This window comes from Octodon degus, unplaced genomic scaffold (assembly GCF_000260255.1).
Source record: "Octodon degus isolate 3935 unplaced genomic scaffold, OctDeg1.0 scaffold00230, whole genome shotgun sequence".
Taxonomy (NCBI): domain Eukaryota; kingdom Metazoa; phylum Chordata; class Mammalia; order Rodentia; family Octodontidae; genus Octodon; species Octodon degus.
The window spans coordinates 2,940,962-2,965,799 of record NW_004524806.1 but is presented as its reverse complement, the minus strand read 5'-3'; the positions used below and the strand labels follow the sequence as shown (position 1 = coordinate 2,965,799).

The following is a 24,838-nucleotide window of genomic DNA, read 5'->3' as shown; positions in this document are numbered from 1 at the left end:
AAAAAAAAAAAAAAAAGAGCCCCTTTTGCTTTGAATGTCCTCTCCTTCTTTATCTGTTGCAGCCTTAACCACTATGCCATGCGCAAAATGACAATGGAATATTTTGGGGGTGGTTTTGGTGCTGAGGACCAAACCTAGAGCTTCCAGTTTGCTAGGCAAGCGTTCTACCACTGAGCTAAACCCTCAGCCCTAGAATATGTAACATTAATTGTCCCATAACATTCTGTACTCTTCCACTACTAAGTGCTAGTGATTTGAACTCAAGGCCTCATGCATTCTAGGCACTTACTCTACCACTGAGCTACATCCCTAGTCACAAACATAAATACACAAATGGTTTTGTAAAGGATCTTACTAACTTGCCCAGGCTCACCTGGAACCTGTGATCCTCATGTCAGTCTTCCAAGTAGCTGGGACTACAAGCATGTGCCACCATGCCCAGCCAAGTTCCAATATTCTTTTCTTCTTCTTTTTTTTTGGGGGGGGGCGGTTTTGCTCCTTGAATGCCTTCAGGGCACTTTTGCATGGCTGGAGTGTTGTGGGGATCGAACTACAGCAAACTGAGGCTGCCAGCATTGTGGAAGCAGCCACTTAAAGAACTGAGCTAGGGCTGGGCCCCCCCCTTTTTTTTTTTTTGAGACAAAGTTTTGCTATGCAGTTCAGTCTGGCCTTGAATACACTTTGTAGCCCAGGCTGGCCTCAAACTCATGTGCTATCATGTCCAGTTAGTCCTCACATTCTTTGGTCTTTTTTTTTTTTTTTTGGTACCGGGGATTGAGCTCATGAACTTGTGCTTGCCAAGCAGGCACTTACGCAGCTGAGCTATCTCCCTGTCCCTGTCCCCACTTTCGTAACCCACTAGCTTTTCCCCTTACCAAAGCATAGAATCTCTCAGAAGAACAAAGCTTCTCTCTTGCCTTAATGTTGTACTGTGCTGCTGCCTTTTCCCTCTCTTTCCTCTGGTACTTGATCACCTAGGTTTCCACTTCCTCACCTTCATGTGGTCCTCATTCATTCCAAAAGCTCTCGCTAAAGTAAAAAATGAGTGCCTGGAGCCAGCGACAGCCATCATTTGGGCATACGGTGACCAGTTCTTCAGAAAACTGTCCACTCAACTCCTAAGCCTCATTTTCACCCATCTTTCTTTTTGCTCACCATTCCTTCCTGGCTTCTAATTTACCTCCTGCTCTATAATGCTGCAGAGCTCAAAGAAACTGTTCACAGTACCTGGGTTCTCAGGCACTCAAAACCTTACCCTTCAATTCCTTTACCATCTCTATGCTAAATAACTCTGTCCAAATCAATGGGCCATATCATTCCTGAAGTTCAGCTTTTAACTTTTTTTTTTTTTTTGACCCTGCGCTTGCCAGGCAGGTGCTTATTCTACTAAGCTATCTCCTCAATCCTGAACTTCAGATCCAGTGGGTTCCTGAGCACTGCCTAACCTCATGAATGGCTTCCTAGTCATACAGCCCAGAAACTGGAACCTTCCTCACTCAATGATAGCAATAGTTATTAAGCATAAAGTAGGCCTAGATACTTTTGTTTTTTGAGTCAGGGTCTTGACCTGGGATATATAGCTCGGCAGCACAGCACCTGCCTGGCAAGCACTGAGTTCGATTCCTAGTTCCAAAACAACAACAAACAAAACAAACAAAACAAAACAAGAGGCTGGTGAGATGGCTCAGTGGTCTAAAGCACCTACTTAGAACAAGCTTAGCAAAGCACAGGGAATGTGGTTCAATTCCCCAGCACCACATGCCAGCCAACCCGCCCCCTGGTGGGCTGAGCTGGCCACACACACACACACACACACACACAAATAAATAAATAAATAAAATTTAAAACAAAACAAAACTAGAGACAGGGTCTGGGTATTTAGTTCAGGATGGCTTTGAACTCACTACGTAGTCTAGTCTGGCTATCCACCTCAGCCTCCTGTGTGCTTTAATTACAGGTGTGAACCACCACAACTGGCCCAGATACTTTAAATTTGTTAACTCTTGGAAGCCCTATGAAACTAATGACTCTTGTTATCCCCAAATTATAGATGAATTTAACTAACACAATCAGGATTTTAATACACAGAGGGGAAAGCTGGTGTCATTAGTCTTTTTTGAGACAGGGTCTTGCAATACAGCTCAAGCTGGCCTTGAGCTCCCTTTATAGCCCAGACTGGTCTGGAACTCACAACAATTCTCCTGACTCAGCCTCCCCAGTGCTGGGATCACAGGCATGAGCCACCACATCCAGCTGGCAATTTTGTGAGGAGCATTTTCCCATCCCTTTTGCCCCATCCAGACCTGGCCCTCTGCATCTTTTTAATAGTAACTGGCCTTCCATCCTAGTGACTCTCCGCATCACTTCCTAATTTCTCAAACACAAACATCACTATCTAGAAAAGCTCCATTCGTCACACTGTCTACAAAGATAAATTTTAAATTTTATAATCTCATCTGCCATCCTTCTCTCAATCCTGTACTTCAACTGCAGTTGCTTACTCATCACCAGAGACAGCAGTATCTCACCTTTTTTCCTCTACTAATTATCTAGTATTATCTTGTTTATCTTCCCCCAGTGATTAGGAAAAGGCCAGGGACACTTAAACATTTGTGGTCTCTTTTGTCACATCTGCTGTGTTCTGACATATTCTGTGCTGCATTCTGAATCCAAAGCAGTGATCAGCATATAGAATGGGTTCAGTAAATGTTAAATAAGTGTGCCATTTTCCTTCCCCAGTCACCTTGCTGTGAACCATTTATCCTTCTAAAATCAATTTGCCACTCATTCCTGAGAGCTCCTCTTAACTTTATCAAGCAGTGCTCCTTAGGTACCTTTTTTTTTTTTTTTTTTTGGTTGTTCAGGCTGCCTGAAGGGCAGGTCTGGTAAGGCAGAGGGAGCTGGGAATCGAACCGCAGTATCCTGCACCTGTGCTTACATGAGCAAACGCTTAAACAACTGAGCTAACCGGCAGGCCCCCAGGTTACCTTTTTTTTTTTTTTTTTTTTTACAGATACTTTTGTGGCTCATAAGGCACCATACCACAATTATATTTATGCGTATTTTCCCTAAGCAGGAGCTTTGGACCGTTGAGCTATCTCGTCCGCCCCGTGACTGACAGCATTTAAAGAGCAGGTTGGCACTGTATCATTTACAGTCGTCTGGACAACATTCATGGGCTGCCTGCTTCTCTTCTTACTAGTTTGGGAGGTCTCCTATTAGCAGAGGATTGTGCTTCATTCATTTTAATAAGATGGACGCTGGCACGATGTCTGGGTTAGGGTGAGCACTGCAGATGCTAAGAAGTAATATCCAAGTGTACCGTGCAGCTGGGCAGACTGGGGCGGAGGACCCAACCCGTACAGTTTCATGGAAGGACTGGATTATTTTAACGAATCGCCTCAGGATCTTGTTAAAATGCAGATACCTACTAAGATCTGGGGCGGACTTTACAGCTCTAATAATCTCCCAGGGTGATTATTTAGAACCATCATGCACCAGGCTCGCAAGGCCACCCTGGAAAGCGCACTGCCTCTTGGGACTTGTAGTCCCTCCCCGCACTTGAGAGTCGTAACGACACAGTACCGCGGGGCTGAGGGCCGCGGAGTAGGGGAGGGCCCAGGCCTAAGCACCGGCTGCCGGTCGAGGTGGGAGACGCGGTACCTGTTTGGGCTCGGTGACCACCGGCGGCGGCGGGGGCACCGCCTGCACGGGTCCGGCCGGCATGACTGCGACGCTCAGGGCTGCCAGCCCGCCTCAGTGTAGACGACTGCTGCTGCGTCAAGACAGACTCCCACACCGAAGGTACGAGGAGCCCTCAAGATGGCGGCCACCAAGAGAGCCCTTGCTGCAGAGGCAAGAATGACGGACTTCCGGCTCCGCCCCCTCATGCGTACTTCCGGTCCCTCCCCTGGGCCAGGCGTGGCACCGTTGTCATGGCAGCCGCCTGGAAGCCGGGCTACGGGTTTCCGAGGATCTTTCGAGCAGCAGGCGCGCCGCGGGCAGTTTCCTGAGCCTGCTTGACAGAGAACCTGGGGCGGCGACGCCGGAGGCAGGTGAGATGTTATGCACTACCGATCGGACGCCACAGCACTTCGCTTTACTTCCCAGGCCAGTTCCTGTGCTTTGCGGCTCGGACTTCCAAGGCTTCCTCCCTTGACCCCTGACTTTGGAGAGCCTCAACCCCTTGGGCCCACCTGCCCCAAAGTCCCGCCTTTCAAACTTTAGGCACTTGGGGCCGGGGAGATGGCTCTGAAGAATAAACGTTTGCCTGGCCAGCACAAGGGCATGAGTTCAATCCCCGGTTTGGGGAGAGGGTGGGGTAATTAAACTTCCTACCACGCCTTTTTTCCATGGGTCTGCCTTTTCTCGGTTCCACCCCTTCTCAAATTCGGCTGCCTTCTCAGACCCCAGTCTTGGCTCCCACAGTGCGGTCTGTATACTGTGCCCCTCTCTTTTCACAGCCGTCCAGCCTCAGCCTCCTGAGGCTCCGACTACGAGTATCCGCCATGGTTCTGGGCTCTAGTTACCATTATTCTATATTAATAACCGTAACAAGGCATAAATCTGCTGCAGTGTAGAGGGAGTGCCATTTGGAGTATGTCGTGAGGGAGACGCTCTTATCACTGCCCCATTTCACAGGCAAGGAACTGAAGTCCAGGAAGGGGATCCAAGCTGATTTTTCTCATTCCAGAGCTGAGAGGGAGAGGAGAGGGGACAGGAAGGACAGGATTCCAGCAGAGTGAAAAGCAGGCTGGATTGGAGGTGTGCCTCTGGGAAGTGAGGGCCAAAGAGATGGCTAGGATATACTGAACATTTACTGAGAGCCAGACTATGTGTGAAACACTACCTCATAAGAGATTTCATATAGCAACCCGCTTACAGAGAATTGTGAAGTTCAGAGTTGATAGGCTAGGAACTTGAACTCAGGTCAGTCTTCTTGACAAGCACAGATGGTTATTCCTTTGTCTTCAGTCCCTTCAGTGTCCCCAGGGATTCACAGATTAGTAATCTCAGGTTAGAGAATGACAACTGCCATGTAGTTTGGCTTTAGCAGATGTGTCTGACCTTTGGGCTGCAGGTTGGATACACGTTTCAAATAAAAACTAAAAAGGTAGCTAGGTGTGGTGGCACCAACAGTAATCTCAGCACTATGAGTATCTGAGGCAGGAGCATCACAGCTAAGCAACATTGTGAGACTTTAAAAAATTGAAATAAATAAAAAAGGGTGGAGGTGTAATTCAGTGTGAAGTCTTTGGGTTCAATTCCTAATATTGATACAGGGAGAAAAACTGAGGGTGTGTGACCTCCAAATGATACAGGAACCTCCAAATGACATAGGGAAAAATGATCTCCCGACCTGACCTGCGCAAGTTCATGTACTCTAAAACCGAAGAATGAATTTTAGGAAAAAACGGAGGTTATGAGCAGAATGTATTTATTGAGGGAAAGAAAGCTCCTGCCTGAGAGAGGGACAAGAGGGGGGCCTGAGCAGGTTGTTCCCCAGGAAGCTGTCTCTTCCAGGGACTTGAGTACAACTGTGTGGTGAGGTGGATCTAAGGTGGTGAAGAACATGGGAACTCACTTAGGTGGATGTGGGGTGGGACTAAACTATGGTCACTCAATGGAATTACAAGCACCATCGCTCAGGTAAAATTGATTAAGTCCAGGACCAAATAGGGAAGCGAGTCACATAGCAAGGGGGCATGAATGTAGAACAGGATTTTATCAGGTAGCCATCCAGTAGTAGTTGGATTAATGATTCTTCTGGCTCCCTCAGGATGATGATCAATCTCAATGCAGGTCTTTAGGGAGGTTGGCATTTGTTTGATCTTTGGTCTTTAGGTCTGGCCCATGGCGGGAGCATCCATCCTTCCCAGAGTTGTAAAATACTTTGTTTTCTGTGTTATCTCCTTCAAGAGCCTGGCCCTGTCTGACTGCCTATAATATTTCCATCTAACTCGGCTGCCTGCAACAATACCACTAAAATAAGTAAATAACATTAAAAAGGAACCATTGAACAAATTAAAATTTCCTTGAAACTTGTTTTACTAATTTATCTATAGAAATTATTTTGTCAAAACCCCTCTTCTTAAAACTTGCATATAGTATTTTGAAGCTCTGGATATATTCCTGTTCTGGCTTAGCTTTCTTTAAGGCAGTGGAACCAGGGAAGAGTTTATCCATAAACTGACAATAGGTAGCCGCTGAGTACAACTCTTCAATCCTTATCAGATTCTACTACAGAGACTCATTGATCCAGGTCAGCCTGTCCTGTTGATTTAGGTTATCACTGGTGACTGATGTGGAGTATGCATTCACTGCCATATTCCTCCCATGACACAAAGGTCTGTTATCCCAGTGGCACCTTTTACAGAGACTGGCTGCTTGCTGGAGGCAGTACGCACAATCTTGACCAGCAGGGTAGGGTGCTAAGTCTGAGAGAAAGAAGAGGCTTGAATGTTGAATGTGAGGGGAGAAAAGGCTCCCACTCTTCTCTGCAAGTCAGACTTTCACCCTGGAGCCTAAGGAACTAGAAGGAGGTAGAGTAAACTGCCATTCCTGCTAAGGGCAGCACTGGCTAAATTACTGCCATCACATGTATGGTCCTAGATATAGGTCAGGTCTGAGGGTTCTACTTAAGACAGGAATTACAGAGAATGTTGTCTTCCCTCACTTGGTACATGCCTAAGTGCTTCTCAAATTCCTGCATCTGCATAACCTTAGTTTTCAGGAAAAACCACAAAAGTTAACCTTGGATTCTTCCTTGCTTCCTTCTCTCCCTCTTCTCTTCCTTCCTTTTCTCCTTCTCTTTCCTTTCCCTTCTTCTTTCTTTCTTTGTTTCATTACTTTTTTTTCTTGTACTGGGAATTGAACCCAGGGCTTTCACACTGAGCTACAACCTCCAGACAGGGTTTCATGAAATTTCTAAATTGCTCAGCAGGAGCTTGAACTTGTGATCCTTCTGCATCAGCCTCCTAATTTTTTTTTCGGATCCGGGGATTGAACTCAGGCCCTTGCACTTGCCAGGGAAGTGCTTATTCTACTGAGCCATCTCCCTGGCCTTCCTGGGGTCTTTTTGAACCTTCACAAGCATGCTTATAAGACCAGGTGCTGTGCCCTCTTCCTCCCAGGTGGAGCTTCTTGCTTGCATTTGTTCCCTTCATGCCCATTCCAGGGAGGAAACTCAAATGTTTTCGTCTGTTTTTTCTCTTTGTTTCCATTTCACTCCTTAGAGACACAAAATCTCATAGGCAGTAGTAGTATCTCAGGAGAGGCAGTTGCCAAAACAACATGTATGTGGAGTGCAAGCTTGTGTGTTTGTGTGTGTACACAAAGGCCAACAAACATGGTTTTGTTTGTGGTGTAAAGCTGACACATCCAACTTTACTCTTTATAAAGACCTTCAGATATAGGAACAGGGTTCTCTATGCCCTACTTTTTCCCTAATCTTGTTTTTTTTTTTTTTCTTTTTTTGAGATGGTCTTGCTAGGTAGTTTAGGGTGGCCTTGAACTCACTATATAGACCAGGTTGGCCTCAAATTCACAGCAGTCCTCCTGCCTCAGCCTCCTGAGTGCTAGGACTGCAGACGTGTACCACCATGCCCGGTTTTCCAGCTCCCTAGTCTTGATGCAGTACCCAGCAGGGGGTGGATACTCAGTCCTTGTTTTCCAGAGGAACACACACATCTGACGCTCTACCAGCCCATGTGGCTTTCAAGCATTTGAAATATTGTCTGGTGCTAATTGAGATTTGCCATAAAGGTCAAATAAACACTGGTCTCTATGACTTAAAAAACAAAAAAAGTAGCTGGGCTCATTGGTGTACACTGCCAGCTACTTGGTAGGCTGAGGTAGAAGGATTTCAAATTGAGGTCAGTTCCAACAACTTAGCAAGGCTGTGTCTTTAAAAATAAGTAAATAAAAGGGTTGGGGGTGTAGGAATTTAGCTTAGTGATGCAGCCGGTGAGTGTGAGGTTCTGAGTTTGATTCTGGTACCCCACCCCCAATGTTGAGGCCAGGTGCAGTGATGGACACCTGTAACCTCAGTACTCTCAAAGGCTGAGGCAGAAAGATTGCAAGTTCAAGCCCAACCTGGGCAATTTAGTGACTTAGTGGGGCCCTGTTCACAATGAAAAATAAAAGTGAGTTGGGGATATAGCTTACTCTATTCCTCTGGCCTGAAATATTCTCTCCTTCTTCCCAGGCGACTTCCACCCTATCTGCAAGGAATCCCTACCTGACTGTGGTAACTCACTGTCACCTTCATCCATTCCAGAGACTGGAGGCCTGCTTGAGGTCAGACCTGCATTGTGGACAGGAGGCCAGGCACTTGGATGAGCCCTGGAGCCTGCAGGATAGTCCAAGAGCCAGACACAGTCAATGGCTGCAGCTACACAGGCAGGCACCCGTGAGAGGTGAGGCCAGAGCCCATTGTTTGGGGAGACCTAGTGTCCATTTCAGTCCTCAGGGACCAGGCCCAGGTGTTTCTGATCTTCCCAGCACTTGCTAGTCCTCAGGCCTCTCAGCCCAGGTTGCCAGGTGACATAACAGTTAACCCAAAGGTGACAGTTCTTGAGCTCACAAGGAAAAAGACTGTCAGTCAGATAATTAGCAGACTTCTCCTAATGTCAGGGCAGAGTTCTTGCTAAGGAGCAACCTGGTAGATTCCTCCAGCAGCAGCCGCATCTCTCTGGCTAACCAAGTGCCTCTCTTCCTGCCCCAGAGCTGTGGGAATGGCATACCTGCTAGGCAGCCAGGCCTGCATGGACAGCCTGCGCAAGGATCTCACCGACTTGCAGGGCACCATCGTGGATGTGTTCTCTCGTGCCGGACCCGTACGCTTTCCCTCCTGGAAGTTCCCTGACCGCGTAGCCTGTGACCTCGACATGGTGGCCCTGCTAGAGCACTATGACCATGTGCCAGGTGACCCTGAGTTCACACAGTTGTCCCATGCTGTGCTGCTGGAGCTGGTCATTGACAGGTGAGGACCTTGACTGAACCCGGCCACCCCAGGGTGCTGCCACTTGCCTCTTACAGCAACAGCATCCCTTCTAGAGACAGTGACAGTGTAGTAGCAGTAATTACCACGGACTGAATACTTGTTAGGAGCCAAAGCATCTCAGGGCCTTCAGAATTATTCACCTTTAAAAAAAAATGGTACTAGTGATTGAACCAAGTGCCTTCACAGCAAGCTATATCCCCAGCCATTTTTTTGTTTTTGAGACAGGATTTCACTAAGTGGCTAAATTGCTCAGACTAAGCTGAAAAGTGCAATTTGCCTGCCTCAGCCTCTCAGAGTGCGAGATTGCTGGCATGCACTACCTGTCCCCTCACCTTTTATTGTATTATATGCTGTGCTGTGTAGTGCTATGCTGTGCTATCCTATCTGCCTTAGGAAGTGGAGTTGCTGCCCAGCCCTTTTTGTCCCTGGGGCACGGTGGCCCTCACTGCTACCTCCTCAGGTTTCTGTGTATCTGGGACTGCAGAGCTGCTACTCAATGTTTCTATCCCAGGTTATTTTTCCTGGTGTCTTATGGCTTGTGTTATTACCCCTGTGCCTTCTAAGGCCAAACAGGGGATGTGTTTTTCCAACTCCTAGCCCTGCTAGGAAGAGGCTTTGGATTCTCTGCAGTTCTAGCACTCCTGTGATGTCGCTGGGTGGTAAAGGCCTGTTGGCCTGAGGATGCAGCTCAGTGATGGAGCACCTGCCTAGCATGAGAGAGGCCTGGGTTCCATTCCTAACACCATAAAAATTAGTAACAGATGTGCATGGTGGCATATGCCTTTAATCTCAGCCCTCGGGAAGGCTGAGACAGGAGGTCACAAATTCAAATCCAGCCTGGGCAACTTAGCAATTTAGTAAGACCCTGCCTCAAAAGACAAAAGGGGCTGGGAATAGTCCCTAATATAATAATAATAATAATAATAATAATAATAATAATAATAATAATAATCCCTAATACAATAATAATAACAGCAGCAGCAGCAGCTGGGAACAGCAACAATAAAGTTAACACAATCAGCCTTCTAACTTTCTATGTGACAACCCAGTTCTCAGAAACCTTCCATGCCAGTAAAGCCATGGGAGCCTACTAGGCAGCAAGGACATTGCAGGATGACCTGCCTGGGGACGGAGAAGGCAGGGTTACTACTCTGAGGCCCAGCAGAGCCCTGGGTATGAAAGCATTATTCATAACCTATGATGGGCTGGAGAGATGTGAGTATAGAATACACCTTCCATCCTCTGTAGCTTTGCATTACTCTGTGCCTTAGCTCAGAGTACTCTGCCCAACCCCTTCTGGTCTGGCCAAGCCTGCATTCCCTGGGGAATAGCCAAAACACAAGTGCTGCCACCCAGGAGGCTTAGAAGAGGTCCGTGAGCCAACCCTGGGGCTGAGAAGGGCTTCCGGAAGGAAGTAGGCCCGAGATTGTGATGAGGATGGCTTGGCAGTGCATACTGAGAGACTCGGGTTCCTTATACCTGGGCCAGAAACTGCCAGTTGTGTGGTGTGAGGACGCACTGACCTCAGGCCCAGCCCCCCTTGCCATTTCTGCCCACAGACTCCTGCTGCTTCTTCAGAGCTGTGCCTGCTACCTGGAAAGCCTAGGCTCGGAGCAGATGTTGCCCTCTTCCCAGGCTGCAGGGCCCTGCATGTCTGTGGGGCTCACAGTGCGGCGCTTCTGGGATAGCCTGCTGAGGCAAGGCGCGCTCTGTCAGCAGGCAGCCCCCCAGGTGGGTTAGCCCCAGCCCCACTGTGATCACCCTCATATTCTGCCCTAGCTTTCCAGCGCAGCACTATGCACTGTCCCCTGCCCTGGCTCCCACTGTCCCAGGGAACCAGGGCCCTTACAGGCCCATCTCTCTCTCACTGCTTTCCTTTCTTTTCTTGACCCCAGAAAAGGGCAGGCCAAGGGGAAACCCCCACCTCCAAGCCCACAGCCAAGGGCAAGTCAGCCAGGAGCCATGAATGCATTACTGCCAAGTTTATCAAGCCTCCCTCTCCAACATCAGGCTCACAGCAGACCTGCCAAGGGCCACAGAGTGTCCCCATCTCCCTGAAGTGCTCAGCCAGGACCTCTGAGAACACCAAGAGTGTTCATTCCCAGACCATTGAAACAGCCCTGGTGCCCTGTGATGCATGCACCAGGGTCCAGGGCAGCCTGTGGGAAGTGAGCAAGGTGGTTATCAGCCTTTGTCAGAACCAGAACTTGCCTTCATCCTTGGGCCAGTTCCAGCAGCTGGTGCAGGACAGTGTGGGGGTCAGGCCCCTCCCGGCTGCCACAGTAAGCCACTGGGCAGAAAAGCAGAGCAAAGATCTGACATGCCTCAGTAAGCACATGGGGGCTCTGTCTCAGCTGATTGGGCCTCTCAGGGCCCAGTTAGAGGAGACTGAGGGGCAGAAGGATGACCTGAGGAAGCAGCTGGGCAAGCTGGAGCAGGACCTGCGGCAGGAGCAGGGTGAGCGGCAGCGGCAGGAGGAGGAGTCCAAGCGATGCATGACCAAATGGGAGTGTGACAGGCAGCAACTGCTTACAGGTCTGTACCCTAGGGGTTGGATCCTCCATACTCAAGGGGTCTGCTAGACCTGAGACCTGGGACCAGTACCAGTAGTTTATATGGAAAAAACGTAGGTTGGGGAGTGGGCAAGAGGCAAAGAAAGCAATGCAGTAGAGGATGTGTCCATCCAGCTGGTGGTATTGCCCATGAGGAGCATACCACTCTGCGGTGGAGCTCAGACACTGGTGGACACCAGCAGACTGTGCAGCATGTGCCTTGGCTGTCCTCATTAGGAGGGGGAGGGAGCTGGGTTAGTAATCCACTTGCTTTTGACCATTACTGAGGGTTATTACTGGGGCGCTCATTGCCCTGGGACCTGCACCCCACCAGATCAGTCTTTTTGACTTTGGCAAAAACTATTAGGCAAAAATGAAAAGTATTGAAAGTTGCCAGTATCTGCTGTGTTGTGAGGCCTACCGGATCAGAGCAAGTCCCTGCCCTTCCCAGCCTGTTACCTCTGTAGAGGTCATCATGGCCCAAAGAGGTGTCAGCATGTGGCAGCCAGCCTGTGAGAGGCAGGACGAGTCCCAGGCTTCCTGCCACCACCTCGGTGTTCTTTTGTGACCTCAGGTGGCCTCTCCACATGGCATAGCTGTCTCCATTCTGCAGGGTGCTCTGGGCATGAGGGTTACTGGCTAGGCCCCAGGACCTCTCTGAATGGTCTTTCTTTTGGCTGCCATAGAAATATGTGACCTAAAGACGCAAGTGGCCAACCTTGAGGGAGAGCAGAAGCAGCAGCAGGAGTCCATGCAGGCCATGGGTAAGGTGCCCTGTTATATGTCCCTGTGCCACATCTCAGGCCAGTGATGTGGCTGGACAAATGTCCTTCATCTCTGTCCCCAAGCTTCTGGGACTAATGGAAGGATTACTATAGTAAGGTGGGCCTGACCATCAGCACTGTTGGCAGCCACCTGAGCTTAGGGGCCACTTCCTGCCCAAAGAACACCTTGTTTTCCAGACCTATCTAAAGGGTTCAGAGCCCCATGACTGCAAACACTGAAGCCCAGAGATATGACAAGAGCCTCCCCTGGGACTCCTTCCTAGATCTGGGGTAGGGGAGGGACTCACACCCCTGGCCCGGCCCCCATGCCTTCTCACTTCATCCCGCAGAGCTAAATGCCCAGCAGCTGCAGGAGGAAATTGAGCACAGGGTGGCAGCTGAGAGGCAGGTGCAGCAGCTAGAGGAGCAGGTGCAGCTGCTGACAGGGCGGCTGGATGGAGCTGGCGAGCAGATTCGCTGGGCCAGCACGGAACTGGACAAGGAGAAGTCCCGTGTGGACAGCATGGTTCGCCACCAAGAGGTGAGGCCCGAGGCCTAGGGGAGTAGGGTTTAGGCTGTGTGTGCAGCCCTATCCTTCCTCCCTGCTATAACTACAGGAGGGAGATACTCCTGTCATTTCATGAATGAGGAAACTGAGGCTATCAAGGAAGTAGCCCCAGGCCACACAGGTTGCAGGAGATGCAGCCAGGATTCATAGCAGAACACCAGTGTTCCTTCTGCTTTATATTCAGTGGATGTTGGAAATGTGGGTTTCAATGACACAGGCTAATATGACACTGCAGATATAGGAAGAAAAGCTTATTTCTCAGAATTCCCCTTCTAGTGGGGACTGTATTCAATAGGAAAGAAGTGTGTGGGGTGAGGCTGCCACCATCAGCCAACTACCTTCCAAGGGCATAGGGTCTGCAAGCTGAGAGCCCAGGCCTAGACCGGCTTGGTGTGTTACCTGCTACTGTCTTCCTTCTGCCCCTTCCCCTTTGTGTGTGTGCATGGCCTACCTTGTGCAGACATGAGGCATGCAGGGAGGCTCAGAGGGACAGGCATATGGAGTCTCTTTGGTTCCATCTGGCTGTTGGCCTAACGCTGTGGGCTTCACATCCTGTCTATTCCCACTCAGTCCCTACAGACCAAACAGCGGGCCCTGCTACAGCAGTTGGATAGCCTCGACCAGGAACGTGAGGAGCTGCAGAGAGGTCTGAATGAGGCTGAGGGCCAGCGAGCCCAGATGGAGGAACAGCTCCAGAGCCTACAGAGTGAGAAGGAACAGGGACAGTGCCAGCTTCGGGCCCAGCAGGTACAAGTGGACAGGTTGAGGGTGGGAGTGATCCTTCCCTTTCAGCAGAGGCACCTCCATCCTACTGAGCACCTGCAAGTCTATCCTGTGCCTGGGGATAGAATGGTGTCCCTAGGGGAGTAGGAAGCCAGGGGCCATCCTGGGGCCAGGTCTGAGCCTCTCCATGCCACAGGAGCTACTGCAGAGCCTGCAGCGGGAGAAGCAGGACCTAGAACAGGTGACGACAGAGCTGCGGCTGACTGTACTGGACCTGCAACAGGAGACGGCGGAGCTGAGGGAGCAGGAGCGGCTGCTGGTGGCCTTCCCTGACCTGCACAGGCCTATGGAGGCCCAGCTGCAAAGTATGGGCCTAAGCTTGATGCCAAGGGCATGAGGGCCCCTGGGTAGGCAGCAAAGGTTCAGCTGGAAAGTACAACTCCTTCAGGCTGTGGACAGTGGGGCAGGGGCTGGCCAGCATGCAGGTGCTTCCTTTGTTGTCCATCCCTTTGTGCAGAGGGGAAATGCAAGTCCAGAGGTAAGGTGACCACCCCTGGTTGTCACAGCTGAACCTACTCACAGGTCTGGCTGCCTCTAGGGTGTGTACTCTGCCATTTCACACACTTGGCAGTCCTTGGGTGACTTCCCTGTGTCCCTCTTCCTGGCATCTGCCTACACCACAGGGCAGTGTGGTGTCCTTATCCCCATGGACAGGAGTACTAGGTACCTGCATTGGCCCAGAAGCACATGCCAAACATTGTATGTTCTCCCAGCCCTTGAATCTCTGTGATGAATCCCTTCTTAGAACTGTTAGGAAGATCCTCTTAGTGGTCACAAGTCACCATCCTGAACACTGTGTCAGACCCTTCTGTCACCTCACATTTGTTCTGTCAACAGCAGCATTCCCTTTTTTACCAGCAGAAAACACAGAACAGGCAGCAACTTGCCAAGGTTTAGTGAGCTAGAAGTATCCATCACCACAGTGCAGGAAGGAATATCCTTGGTGAATTCCTGTGACTCATTCCAGAGTTGCTGGAGTGACTCCCTGGACAACCCACTGTCTCTCTCTGGCCTGCCAAAACAGGTGGCCTGGAAGATTCACATTCATTCTCTCTTTCAATAAGGATAAGAGATTTACTCTTCCTCATTTGCCCAATCACCTATGAGTTCTAGATCCCATGCAGCTCTCTGATTCTGCAATGGCTGCATCACTTTCCCAGCGGATGGAACAGGGAAGGAGAACAAATCCTCAAGGAAAGGGAGATGTGATGGGAGGCCCAGTGTACTGTCCAGCCGCCTGTGCCTGGCCTCTGAGGTCCATCCCTTGAACACAGGCTGACCTGGTGAGGTGGGGACCCAAGTACTATATCATGTCCCCACAGGCTCTGGCAATGTCACAGATGACATGGAGAGGCAAGTTCAGGCCAATGACATCCGCATCCGGGTCCTGCAGGAGGAGAACGGCCGGCTCCAGTCAATGTTATCCAAAATCCGTGAGGTGGCCCAGCAAGGGGGCCTCAAGGTAGACCTGAGGGTGGACTTTGGGGGACTGGAGGAGGCCCCAACCCAGAAGAGGTCATTAGTCTGTGCCCTGGGAACTAGCCTCATGGCCTGTGGGTTTTAGGCTGTGTTTTTGTGAAACATCTACCACACATCAAGGTGTGAAAATACAGATTCAGTGCCTTCTGGCTCCAGATATTTCTCGAGCCCTTCACACCTTTAAGTGCACCCAGGGACCTTTTCAGAACCTTCCCACACGTATTGTCCGCTCAAAGTTTGGCAGCTGAAGAAGCCCCAGACAGCTTTCCCTCTCCTTTAAGTGGAAAGGCATGAGTTTGGGCTCTGCCTCCCTGAACCTACTATGAAACTCTGTTTCCAGTGGGGAGGGGACTCTTAGGCCCTTCTGAGCTTGGCTTCCTTTGCAGCTGATCCCACAAGACCATCTGTGGTCCCCTCCTGACAAGGGCATCCAAAGAGCAACACCCTTGGCCCAGGCCCAGAGGATGTCCCCAAGGTGAGCAAGGTTTTGCCTAGGCAGGGCAGAGGTGGCATGGTCCCTCACACTTACAGGGGATCTTGTGAACTGGTCCTCAGGCCCCTGAGCAGGCGGTACCCTCCTAGCAGCAGGATAAGTGGCACAGGCTGGACCCCGCCAGGCCAGCTCCAATCATTCCCTCCTCGGCAGACCAGCAACTGGCCCAACAAGTCTTCCCTTGAGGATGTGACCCACTCTGCTACCTGTACCCAGAACCCCATCCGGGCCTTGGCCAGGCTGAAGAGGAGACTCTCACCAAATCATGGCCAGAGAAGCTCTGCACAACAGCCCTAGGAATGGCTCACATAACTTGCAGCAGGGACAGGGCTGTCGGAAGGTAGTTGGCAACTCCCCAATGGAATAAAGCCTCAGCCATCTGTCCATGGCATTCTTGGCCTCACAGCATGGCTGAACTGGAAGAATGGTGGTCCTTTCCCCTTGTAGGACACTGGTTAGGAGAGACCTGGCACTGTGGGCCCTCATTAAGGGGGAGTTTTTTTGCCTCTCTCTGGGGAAGCTATGGGAGAGGAAAGCACATCAAGGGTAGAAGCTTCTAGAACCTGGGCCAAGTGAAGGGCAGTCCTTCCACTACCACAGCAAGAGTCAAGGGGCAAAGCTGGACACAGTGACTGGCCAGCGAGGACATCTGAAGTAAACAAGGAATCAGGCTAGGATCTTGGCTCTGGGTTCACCGAAACAGGCAGAAGACAGTGACACCCTCAGCCTCTTACCTTGGCTTTATTATTATTTTTTTAATTTTTGGTACCAGGGATTGAACTCAGGACCTTGTGCTTGCCAGGGAGGCGCTTAGGCCACTCAGCTATATCCCAAGCCCTCACCTTGGCTTTAAACCTGGGCCTGGGGACATTAGGGACTCAAAAACACTGGGCATCCTTTCACTGAGTAACTCCTTGCTTTTAGGAACTGGTGAGAGTCACAAAGGAGTTCTGTGTCCTGAAGGTCACAGCCCAGGAAGCCACCAAAGGGAGGGTCAGGCCTTTGGAGACTTTACTCAGCCCTGACTTTACTAGGCCTAAACCTTGGGGCCCCTTCAACCTAGGGTGCCGTGTGGCTGGATACTCATGTCATCAAACACCCCTGGCACACAGTGGTCACTGTCCTTAAGGAAGACACTGGATCCATGATTTCCCCCTTTGTGAAGGATAAGCTTGGAGACCTTGCTGAGGACCTTTCCTTCTGGTACCAGGGACTGAGCCCACAGCCTCATGCATGCTAGGCAGACAGTCTACCACTGAGCTATACTCCCAGCCCCCTCACTAAGGACTGCTCAGGCTGTGCTCTCTACCTTCTGTGGCATTTCCCTGGTAAGGATGGTAAGGAGGCCATCAGGTGGGGCACTGAAGTTTCCAGAGAAGGACCAAGAGGGGTCACATGTAGTAGACAAGCACAGTTTAGGTCTGCCTTTTTTTGTGTGTGTGGCTGGATTTGAACTCAGGCCCTTGCACTTGCTAGGTCTGCCTAACTTGCTTCAGAGAAGTCCCAGGGTTCTTGAAGAGGCTGGGATGCTCTGGGCTATCGCTGAGGGGAGAGCCAGCTACTAGGGGTGGCTCTCTGAGCAGATGATCTGGCCTAAGTGCAGTGGGAAGCCCTCTCGCAGCTGAGCAACTCTCTTGGGTCTCTCCCAATGTGGCAACTGTGCATCGACTCACAGTTCTGCAGATCCGAAGTCCAAGCCCTGCGTGGCTGGGTTCTTGGCTTAGGCTCGTAGGAGGCTGAAATCAAGGTATTAACGAGGGCCTATTTCCGTCAGCCCAGAATGGGGAATGATCTTCAGAGCCTATTCTGGTTGCTGGCAGAATTCAAGCCTTAGGGCTGTAGGACTGAGGCCCCTGTTTCCATCTTCCTTACCTCATGGCCTCCATCTTCAAGTGAGTAGCAGAAAATGCTTCAGCATTGGATCCCCTTTGCACTTCAAGTCTCTGAATTTTTCTACCAGCCAGAAGAAACTGCTTTTAATAGGCTTATGTGTAGATCAGGCCCACTTGGATATTTTTCCCTTTTTTTTTTTGGAACTGGGGATTAAACTCAGGCCCTTGCACTTGCCAGAGAAGCACTTATACTACTGAGCCATCTCCCCGGCCCTGTTTTCCCCATTTTAAAAATTTATTTATTTAATGTATTTGCTACAGGGTCACACTACACTGCTCAGACTCATAGTGATCCTCCTGTTTTAGGCCTCCCCAGTGCTGAGATTATAGGCATGTACTAACACACTCTGGTCTCTGGTGGCCAGCTCTGAGTGCCTGGGGCAGGACTGGTGCTGCATGTGGTGCTGGGGATCGAACCCGGGTCCCTGCGCTTGCCAAGCAGGTGTTTAGACTGCTGAGGTATCTCGCCGGCCCTATTTTCCCCATCTTAAGGTCAGCTCTGCATATAACAACCTGATCATGAGGGTGACATCCCATAAGAGTTACTATTCCATAGATTATACAGGGTGTTCATGGTAGGTTGGTGGTCGGAGGCCTTGGGCGTCATCTGAGGACTCCACCTACCACTGACCTTTTAAAAACAAAAAAATTGAAATATCCACAAAGGGGCAGGCAAGATAGCTCAGTAGTTTAAAGCAACTGCTTAGGTAAGCACGCAGGGACTGTGGTTCAATCTTTGGCATCACATGCCATGCCAGCCCCCCCCCCCACAAAAATAAATAAAAAAATAAAATAAAATAAATAAAATAAAATAGGGGCCTGGGAGATAGCTCAGTAGAATAAGCACTTGCCTGGCAAGTGCAAGGCCCTGAGTTCAATTCCCAGTACCACAAAAAAATAAAATAAAATAAAAAAATTAAAAAATAAAATAAAACATCCACATAAACTTTATATCTTATGTTAAAATATATCCATGTTTATTTTACTATTAAAACTTCCCTGCCCCAACTCTTAAAAAAATGGATGCCCTTGGAAGACACACCACATTTATCCTGTGGCTTCAAGTACTGTATCGCAGTAAGTAACATGGCCCAGCCAGGAAGAACAAGACTGGGTTGATTCTAAGGCCTCATCCCAGCCAGGCCTGGGGTGGGAACCCAGCTGGACAACAGCAGGGCCTGTGGCTCCCAGTGCCCAATGACTGAGGACAACAGGTGGTAGAGGGGTCTCCGGGTTTAACATGACAGCCTTGACCAAGACTACCTTGAGAGATAAGCCAGGGTGCTCCACGGCCGGACAGCTTATTCCTCAATCCACCCCTTCCCCAATAAACAAAACACAGCCACTGTAGCTTCAGCCCTCAGGGATCCCCTGGCTACACTGGTCCCATACTCTGCAGTGTCCTGGGAGCATAGCAGACACAGATATCCCAGGATTGCAGAGAAAGGCCACAAAGTGACTTTTCACTCTGGCCTTTGTGGTCCTGGCTCTGCAGTTCGGCCAGGGGTGCAGATCCCTGTTTCCCAGCATGGTACGCTGGGGTCCACATCCTTCCTCCACCCACAGGGCTGACCCATTCCACCATCCTGTCCAGGAGCCAAGGCTAAGGGCTGGATGCAGCAGAAGGTTCCTGTACACAGAATCCCCAGTGGGGCAGCTAGTCATCTGAGTAGCGGTTCCCTGCAGAAGAGGAGCAGGAAGGACATGGAGGGAGGCATCACGTGGGGCCTTTGGGTCCTAGGGCACTGCCCCAGTGCTTACCCAGGACATTGAATTTGCACAGTGGGCAGGTCTGCTGGAGCATCAGCCAGGGATCCACGCAGTCTCGGTGGAACTCATGCTTACAGGGTAGCACCCGGAGCCACTACAGGGATGGGTAGAGGCTTGAATCAAGGGGCGGGGCTCCAGGTAGAGAAATGGGAAACTGAATCCTCTTAGAGCCTGTTCCCCCAGCCCCTACCTGCTGGCCCAACCCTACCCTAGTTTCTGTAGACCTGTTGGGGGTTGGAAAGCAAAGGGCCTGGTTGGGGTGGTCTCGGGGTCTCCCAGGAGTAGAGTAGGGGAAGTCACAGGTCAGCAGATGGCTGTTCTTGTCCACGCCACTAACCTGCTTGTTATAAAAGTAATCCAGACACACTGCACAGGTCTCAGTGCCAGGCTCCGCAAGGCCCTGTGCTGTTCTGCTCAGACGGCAGCGCCGGGTCTTGAGGGAGGCCAGTCTCCGCACCACACGGCGCTTGAAAAGGTCAACCTGTGGCAAGAAGACAGCCACAGTCTCACAGGCCCAACGGCTAGGGGAACCAGGGTTCCTGTGGTCGGGCTCCCACCTGGCCTCCAGGCTCCTGCTGGCTCTGCCGTGATGCCTGTCGCTGGGCCTGGACCACAAGTCCTGTGCACAGGAGCATGGCCACCATCAGGATGGCATTCCACAGCTGCTGCAGGGGCTTCTGGGGGACGGAAGCAGCTGTCAGGGGTGCTGGAGCTGCTCCCTGTATTTCCCTCAGGAGCATCCACCCCCATGAACAGGTAGGTGACATGCATCAAGGGCCTCCTCTCTGTCCCTACAGACTCCTCCATTCATTCTTCCAAGTCTTCATTCCCTCCTACTCTTGGCCTCCTCAGGGTCAGTCCCAGTTGCCTTTCTTCGCCCAGGTACAAGGACAGCCACATCTGTCTCTTGCACTGTCCTACCCCATCTTCAACCTGCACTTCCTCCTGGTCTGCTCTCTCAGGCTGCACTGTCCCCCACTCACTTCCATCTAGGAGCTCATCTGTGGACTAGAGTTGGGAAGCACAACTGAGAGGGCATTGTAAAACCTGTGGGCCCAGGCCCTAGGGGCTTCAGTTGCTAGGGGACCCACACTGATCTTGATTTAGCTCCCGCCACACGCAGCATGGCTCTAGATTTTGATAATTTTGAAGAGCCAGCTCAGAAGATGATGTGGCACAGTAAGACAGACATGCTTTCCCACACAAGCAAGCTTATTTCACACAGCCAGTAGATGTGTTAGAAGCTTTCAGCATTTCTAATGCTCTGTGCCCAGACAAATGCTCAAATTCAACTCTCAGCATGACAGAAGAGAAGTGGCAAGAAACAATTTGATGGTAAAAAGGCACGATTCTATCAACGTTGAGGGCTACTAGTGCTACAAGACATTGCTCTTTCTTGGGGTGGAGGTACTTTGGGAACCACCAACGTATCTAGGAGCCTGCTCCCATTTTCCCTTCTATCTCACTGGGGTGGTGGTACCTGATCTGGGAAGCTCCCCACAAGCCATAGGCTGAGCCCAGGCACCTTTGTTATAAGCTGGAGAGTTTTTGTTTTTGTTTTTTTGGTTCCGGCGATCAAGACTTTGCCAGGTAGGAGCTATCTCCCTGGCCCTTTTTTGTTTTTAAAATGTATTTGATACAGGGTCTCACCATACAGCTTGGATTCTAGTGATCCTCCTGTTTTCAGCCTCCCCAGTGCTGAGATTGCACGAGTGCTCCGTGCCCAGGGGCTGGACCAGTGCAGTACATACTAGGGATCGAACCCTGGACACTGTGCATGCCTAAGCAGGCACTTAAGTCTGCTGAGCTATCTTGCTGGCCCCCAAGCTGGGAAGTCTTGTTCCCACTACCAGCTCAGCCTTCGTTGGAGCTTATCTACTCCCCAGGCTGGGTCCTGCGGGCCCAGGGTATAGGTGTCCTGCTCTGTGTCCCATGACATTTTGAAGCAGGCTGACACGGGGCAGGACTTGCTGAATGGCCACTATAGCACAAGCTCTGCATGGCACAGCCTGATCTGGAGCTCCTTGTTTGGAACAGCCAGGCTCAGTGCACTTTGGGGAGCCCCCAGGAAAGGCAGGAGGGTGGGATGGGGCTTATCAAGAATATAGTTGGCATGGGCTTCCTGATACATGGGTACAGGGGTGTTCCAGCTGTGAAAAGCTGGTTCAGGATGGTGCCTGGGTCCAGGGCTCGGGGTTTGAGGGCCCAATACCCATTAGGCCAGCCAGCTGAGACCCCTGCCCAGCCACCCTTTGGACACCAGCTGCCACGGCTACCTGATACTCATAAAAGCCATGTCCCCTCAGCCAGCAGTATGACCAGGGCCGTTCAGCCTTGCCTTCTTACCAGCCAGACCTAACTGCAGACTGTAGGGATTCTCAACTTCAGGTTTCCTGGGCCCATTCCTTGCCTCCATACCCAGCTCTGACCTTTCTTTGGCTCCACTTCAAATCCCTGCCCTGCCTAAGGATCTGTATCAGATATCTGTCTGTCTGTCTGTCTGTCTGTCTATCTATCTATCTATCTATCTATCTATCTATCTATCTATCTATCTTCACAAATGAGGAACATGAGGCAGATTAAACATTTGACGTATGATCACTAAGCTAAGGTTTTAAAGCCAGGATTTGAGCCCATCTGCCTTGTTTGAAGCTGTTTAACATGGCCCACATTGATTGACACCTGCTGGAGGCTGCTCACCAGGCATGCCTGCTGGCACAGAAAAGGGGCTCAAGAAATGCTAATGGGCATTTCTGAACCCCTTCATGTCAAGCACTGGGAAATCCAGAGCCAAAGAGAGCACACTCCTGGACAGTAGGGGACTAAGTCATGCTCCCTAATACATATAGGGTGGGCTATCCTGAGAGTCCTGGGAGAGGGCTGGCAAAACACTGCAGTGACTAAGCAAAGGGAGAGGACTTTGAGCAGAGGGTATGAAGACATTCCAAAGCAGGCAGACCTCATGAACTGTGACAGTTCTGCTAGACTGGATCCTAGTGCAATAGAGAAAAAGGGATTGGTGCCAAGGATGGACAAGGGGATTAGCACAGGTGGAGGCCAGTGAATGGCACAAGTTGGCCAGAGCATAGGGAAAAGGCTAGAAAAATAAGTGATGAGGAGAGCTGTAAAAGCCAGACTAAGGAGCCTGAACTTTATTCTGAAGACAACAGGGAGCCAAAGGCAGCCATTGAGTTGGAGAATAGCATAATGACAGCAATTAAGACTGATTGCACCAACTTTAGGCCAAAAGCTTCATGGAGGGGGCCCTGCATTGTGTCACTAAACACATCACTCTTGTGAGGTGATAAGGGCTCCCCTCACCACCAAGGCAAGGAGACCCCGTAGGATTTGCTTCTCCTGAGATCCAGAAGAATCCACTTGCACCCACCTGCTCCTGGGCACGACTGCCTCCCAGGCACACTAGGTCCTGCCATCCTCCATAGCCATCCTTGGAGAGGCCACAGGTGGTCCACAGGGTCAGCTTCCACTCAATGTTGGCTGACAAAGATTCTCCACTTGTGATCTCAGCTGAGGCCTGGGTCCTTCTGGGAAAGAAAGTCATAAAGGGGACAGGCAGGAAAGCCAGACTCACCCCAGCCCTGCAGTGGAATCCACAGAATGTCACTCCTGTAGGCTTTCTATTTTGGGTCGCAATCCTTTCACAGCTGTTCGTTTTTCCAGTTCTCACACAGCCTTAGTACCACCTTCCCATTCTCATGCCCATTTTCAGCCCAGAATACAGCTTTAAGATTAACAGGTGACAGACACCCTGTTCCTGGGTCCCCCAAACCCACAAGAGAGCCAGGGAGTTTCAGCACCCAGGCTGCCAGACCCCCTCTTTTGGGGGGCCCAAACCCCAACTCACTGCAGCAGTGCCTCCAACAGTTTGGTGACATTGGACGAATAATGAAGGACAATCACAGGTCTGAGCAGAAGCTGGGATATGTCCAGCTAGAGAGGACGGGGAGGGAAATCAGCAGGGTCTGGTTTTCCCTTCACCAGCCTGCTCACCCGCACAGCTTGCTCTGATTTACCTCTCTGATCACGTTGTGGTTCAGGATGAGGAGAAGCAGAGCAGAGGCTCCCAGAAAGAGGGCCCGGCGCATCTGTAGGACAGAGGCGGGAGGCTGGCACATACTCTGCCACACTTGGCTCACTTCTGCAGTCCACTGCTCTTAGCTCTTCTTCTGTACTAAGCCTTTCCCCTGGACCAGCTATAAGCTTCTTGAGGTCAAGGGCAAAAGCTCTCATACTTCCTGCTCTGTAAAATTCAAATAACTCTGCCCTTTCCCTGGTTCATGTAAGGCAGTCCTGCCTGACTCTCCAACGCTCCCCTCTCATAGTATGGTACAGACTCCAAAGTAATCTGAGTCTCTTCCCACCTCCCTGGTTCACACCACATTTGCCTAGTTCTCCAGACTGGAGTCCCCTAACCCACACAGGGCTTCTCTGTAGGAGCCACCTGGTAGCCTGCCTCTAGCAGATGCCTGGAGAACCTTTTCCCCCAACCCCTCTCCCCCACATACAGCCCCTGCACCTGCTGGACCAGGGCCTTGGGATAGGCCTGGGCACCACCGCCCTGATTCTCCTGGTGAAACTGGGCTTCCTGCTCCTTGCCCACATATGCCACTGCAATCCAGCCTTCTACGGGCATCTCTTGCTCAGTATCCACGATGTCCATCTGTGTAGCGAGAGTCAATGAGCAGAATGAGGCAGGGGCAGGTGGAAGTGGGAGATGGGATCGACCACAGAGGATGCAAGGTCAGGGTCTTGGGAGCGAGTATGGAGAAGGGAGCATCTCAGGTTTTGAAAGCTTGAATTCTGGGGTGCCAAAGCAGCCTGTGGAAGGGTCGCTGGGCTGTCAGAGCTCTTTCAAGGAGCAAAGCGCGGTCAAGGTGCCAAGTCTATGCCAGGGTGTCCGAAGCGGCGCTCACCAGCAGCAGGCGGCCGCCCAGCGGGGGCACCGGGTCGGCTTCCGGGCCGATCCTGACGCCCTCCAGGACCAGAGCGTCCTGCCGCGATAGCCTCACGTCCACCCGCACTGCACGGGCTCCGCCCCGCGCCGCCCGGGCCGCCGGCTCGCTGCCGTCTGCAGCTGCCCCGGGCCCCGCCAGGGCCACCCACAGCGGCAGCAAAGGAAGCAGCAACAGCAGCGGCGACGAGGGCGGCGGGGGCGGAGGCGGGGGCAGCGACCTCCGCACGGTGTGTGCGGTGGAGCCCATGACCGGAACTGGCGAGTCGCAAAGACCGGTCTCCCGGTAGCTGGGCAAGCGGAGGAGGAGAGGCCACGCCGCGCGGGGCGGGCGCCTGGAGGGGCGGGGCCGCGACCGGCTGGGGCGGGGCGTCGGGGCGGGCGGGGTGTCGGGGCGGGCGGGGCGGACCCTTTGGTGGCTTCGAGCCCACATTGAGCTGCGCGCGCCCCCCGGTGGCCACGAAGAGTCCTGGCGCTGGTGGCCCGGGAGCCGGAAGGTGGCGGAGCAGAGTCGCAGGGTTTGGAAGGGGAGGCGCTCACTGGCTACCCGGGTCGTGAATC

General features: G+C 51.4%; 3 protein-coding genes across 5 annotated transcripts in view; 1 reads left to right on the top strand and 2 right to left on the bottom strand.

The window, feature by feature from the left end:
• The window catches only part of Sf3a1 (splicing factor 3a subunit 1), a 24,927-nt gene extending 21,056 nt beyond the window's left edge, over positions 1-3,871 (bottom strand). The window contains exon 1 of the mRNA XM_004645535.3: positions 3,664-3,871. Within this exon, the coding sequence (XP_004645592.1) occupies positions 3,664-3,726 (63 nt within the window). The 5' untranslated portion in view covers positions 3,727-3,871. The remainder of the gene's footprint in view (positions 1-3,663) is intronic.
• A 76-nt stretch (positions 3,872-3,947) lies between these two features.
• Positions 3,948-17,687, top strand: Ccdc157 (coiled-coil domain containing 157). Of its 2 annotated transcripts, XM_004645534.2 has the most exons (12): positions 3,948-4,055; positions 8,279-8,418; positions 8,726-8,983; positions 10,564-10,735; positions 10,900-11,539; positions 12,243-12,320; positions 12,671-12,861; positions 13,459-13,635; positions 13,808-13,976; positions 14,994-15,133; positions 15,537-15,625; positions 15,706-17,687. In XM_004645534.2, the coding sequence occupies exons 3-12, from the start codon at positions 8,736-8,738 to the stop codon at positions 15,938-15,940; spliced, it is 2,139 nt and encodes a 712-aa protein (XP_004645591.1). In that variant the 5' UTR covers positions 3,948-4,055; positions 8,279-8,418; positions 8,726-8,735; the 3' UTR covers positions 15,941-17,687. The 2 variants fall into 2 exon arrangements, with proteins under 2 accessions (XP_004645591.1, XP_023561589.1); XM_023705821.1 differs by lacking the exons at positions 3,948-4,055; positions 8,279-8,418 and having other exon boundaries at positions 8,821-8,983; positions 10,539-10,735.
• A 1,333-nt stretch (positions 17,688-19,020) lies between these two features.
• On the bottom strand, positions 19,021-24,570 carry Rnf215 (ring finger protein 215). Of its 2 annotated transcripts, none has more exons than XM_012517907.2 (9): positions 24,240-24,570; positions 23,843-23,986; positions 23,340-23,411; positions 23,171-23,256; positions 22,694-22,850; positions 19,863-19,982; positions 19,643-19,786; positions 19,297-19,399; positions 19,021-19,215 (listed from the first exon to the last, which is right to left on the bottom strand). In XM_012517907.2, the coding sequence occupies exons 1-9, from the start codon at positions 24,525-24,527 to the stop codon at positions 19,193-19,195; spliced, it is 1,137 nt and encodes a 378-aa protein (XP_012373361.1). In that variant the 5' UTR covers positions 24,528-24,570; the 3' UTR covers positions 19,021-19,192. The 2 variants fall into 2 exon arrangements, with proteins under 2 accessions (XP_012373361.1, XP_023561559.1); XM_023705791.1 differs by having other exon boundaries at positions 22,694-22,847.
• Positions 24,571-24,838: the final 268 nt, after the last annotated feature.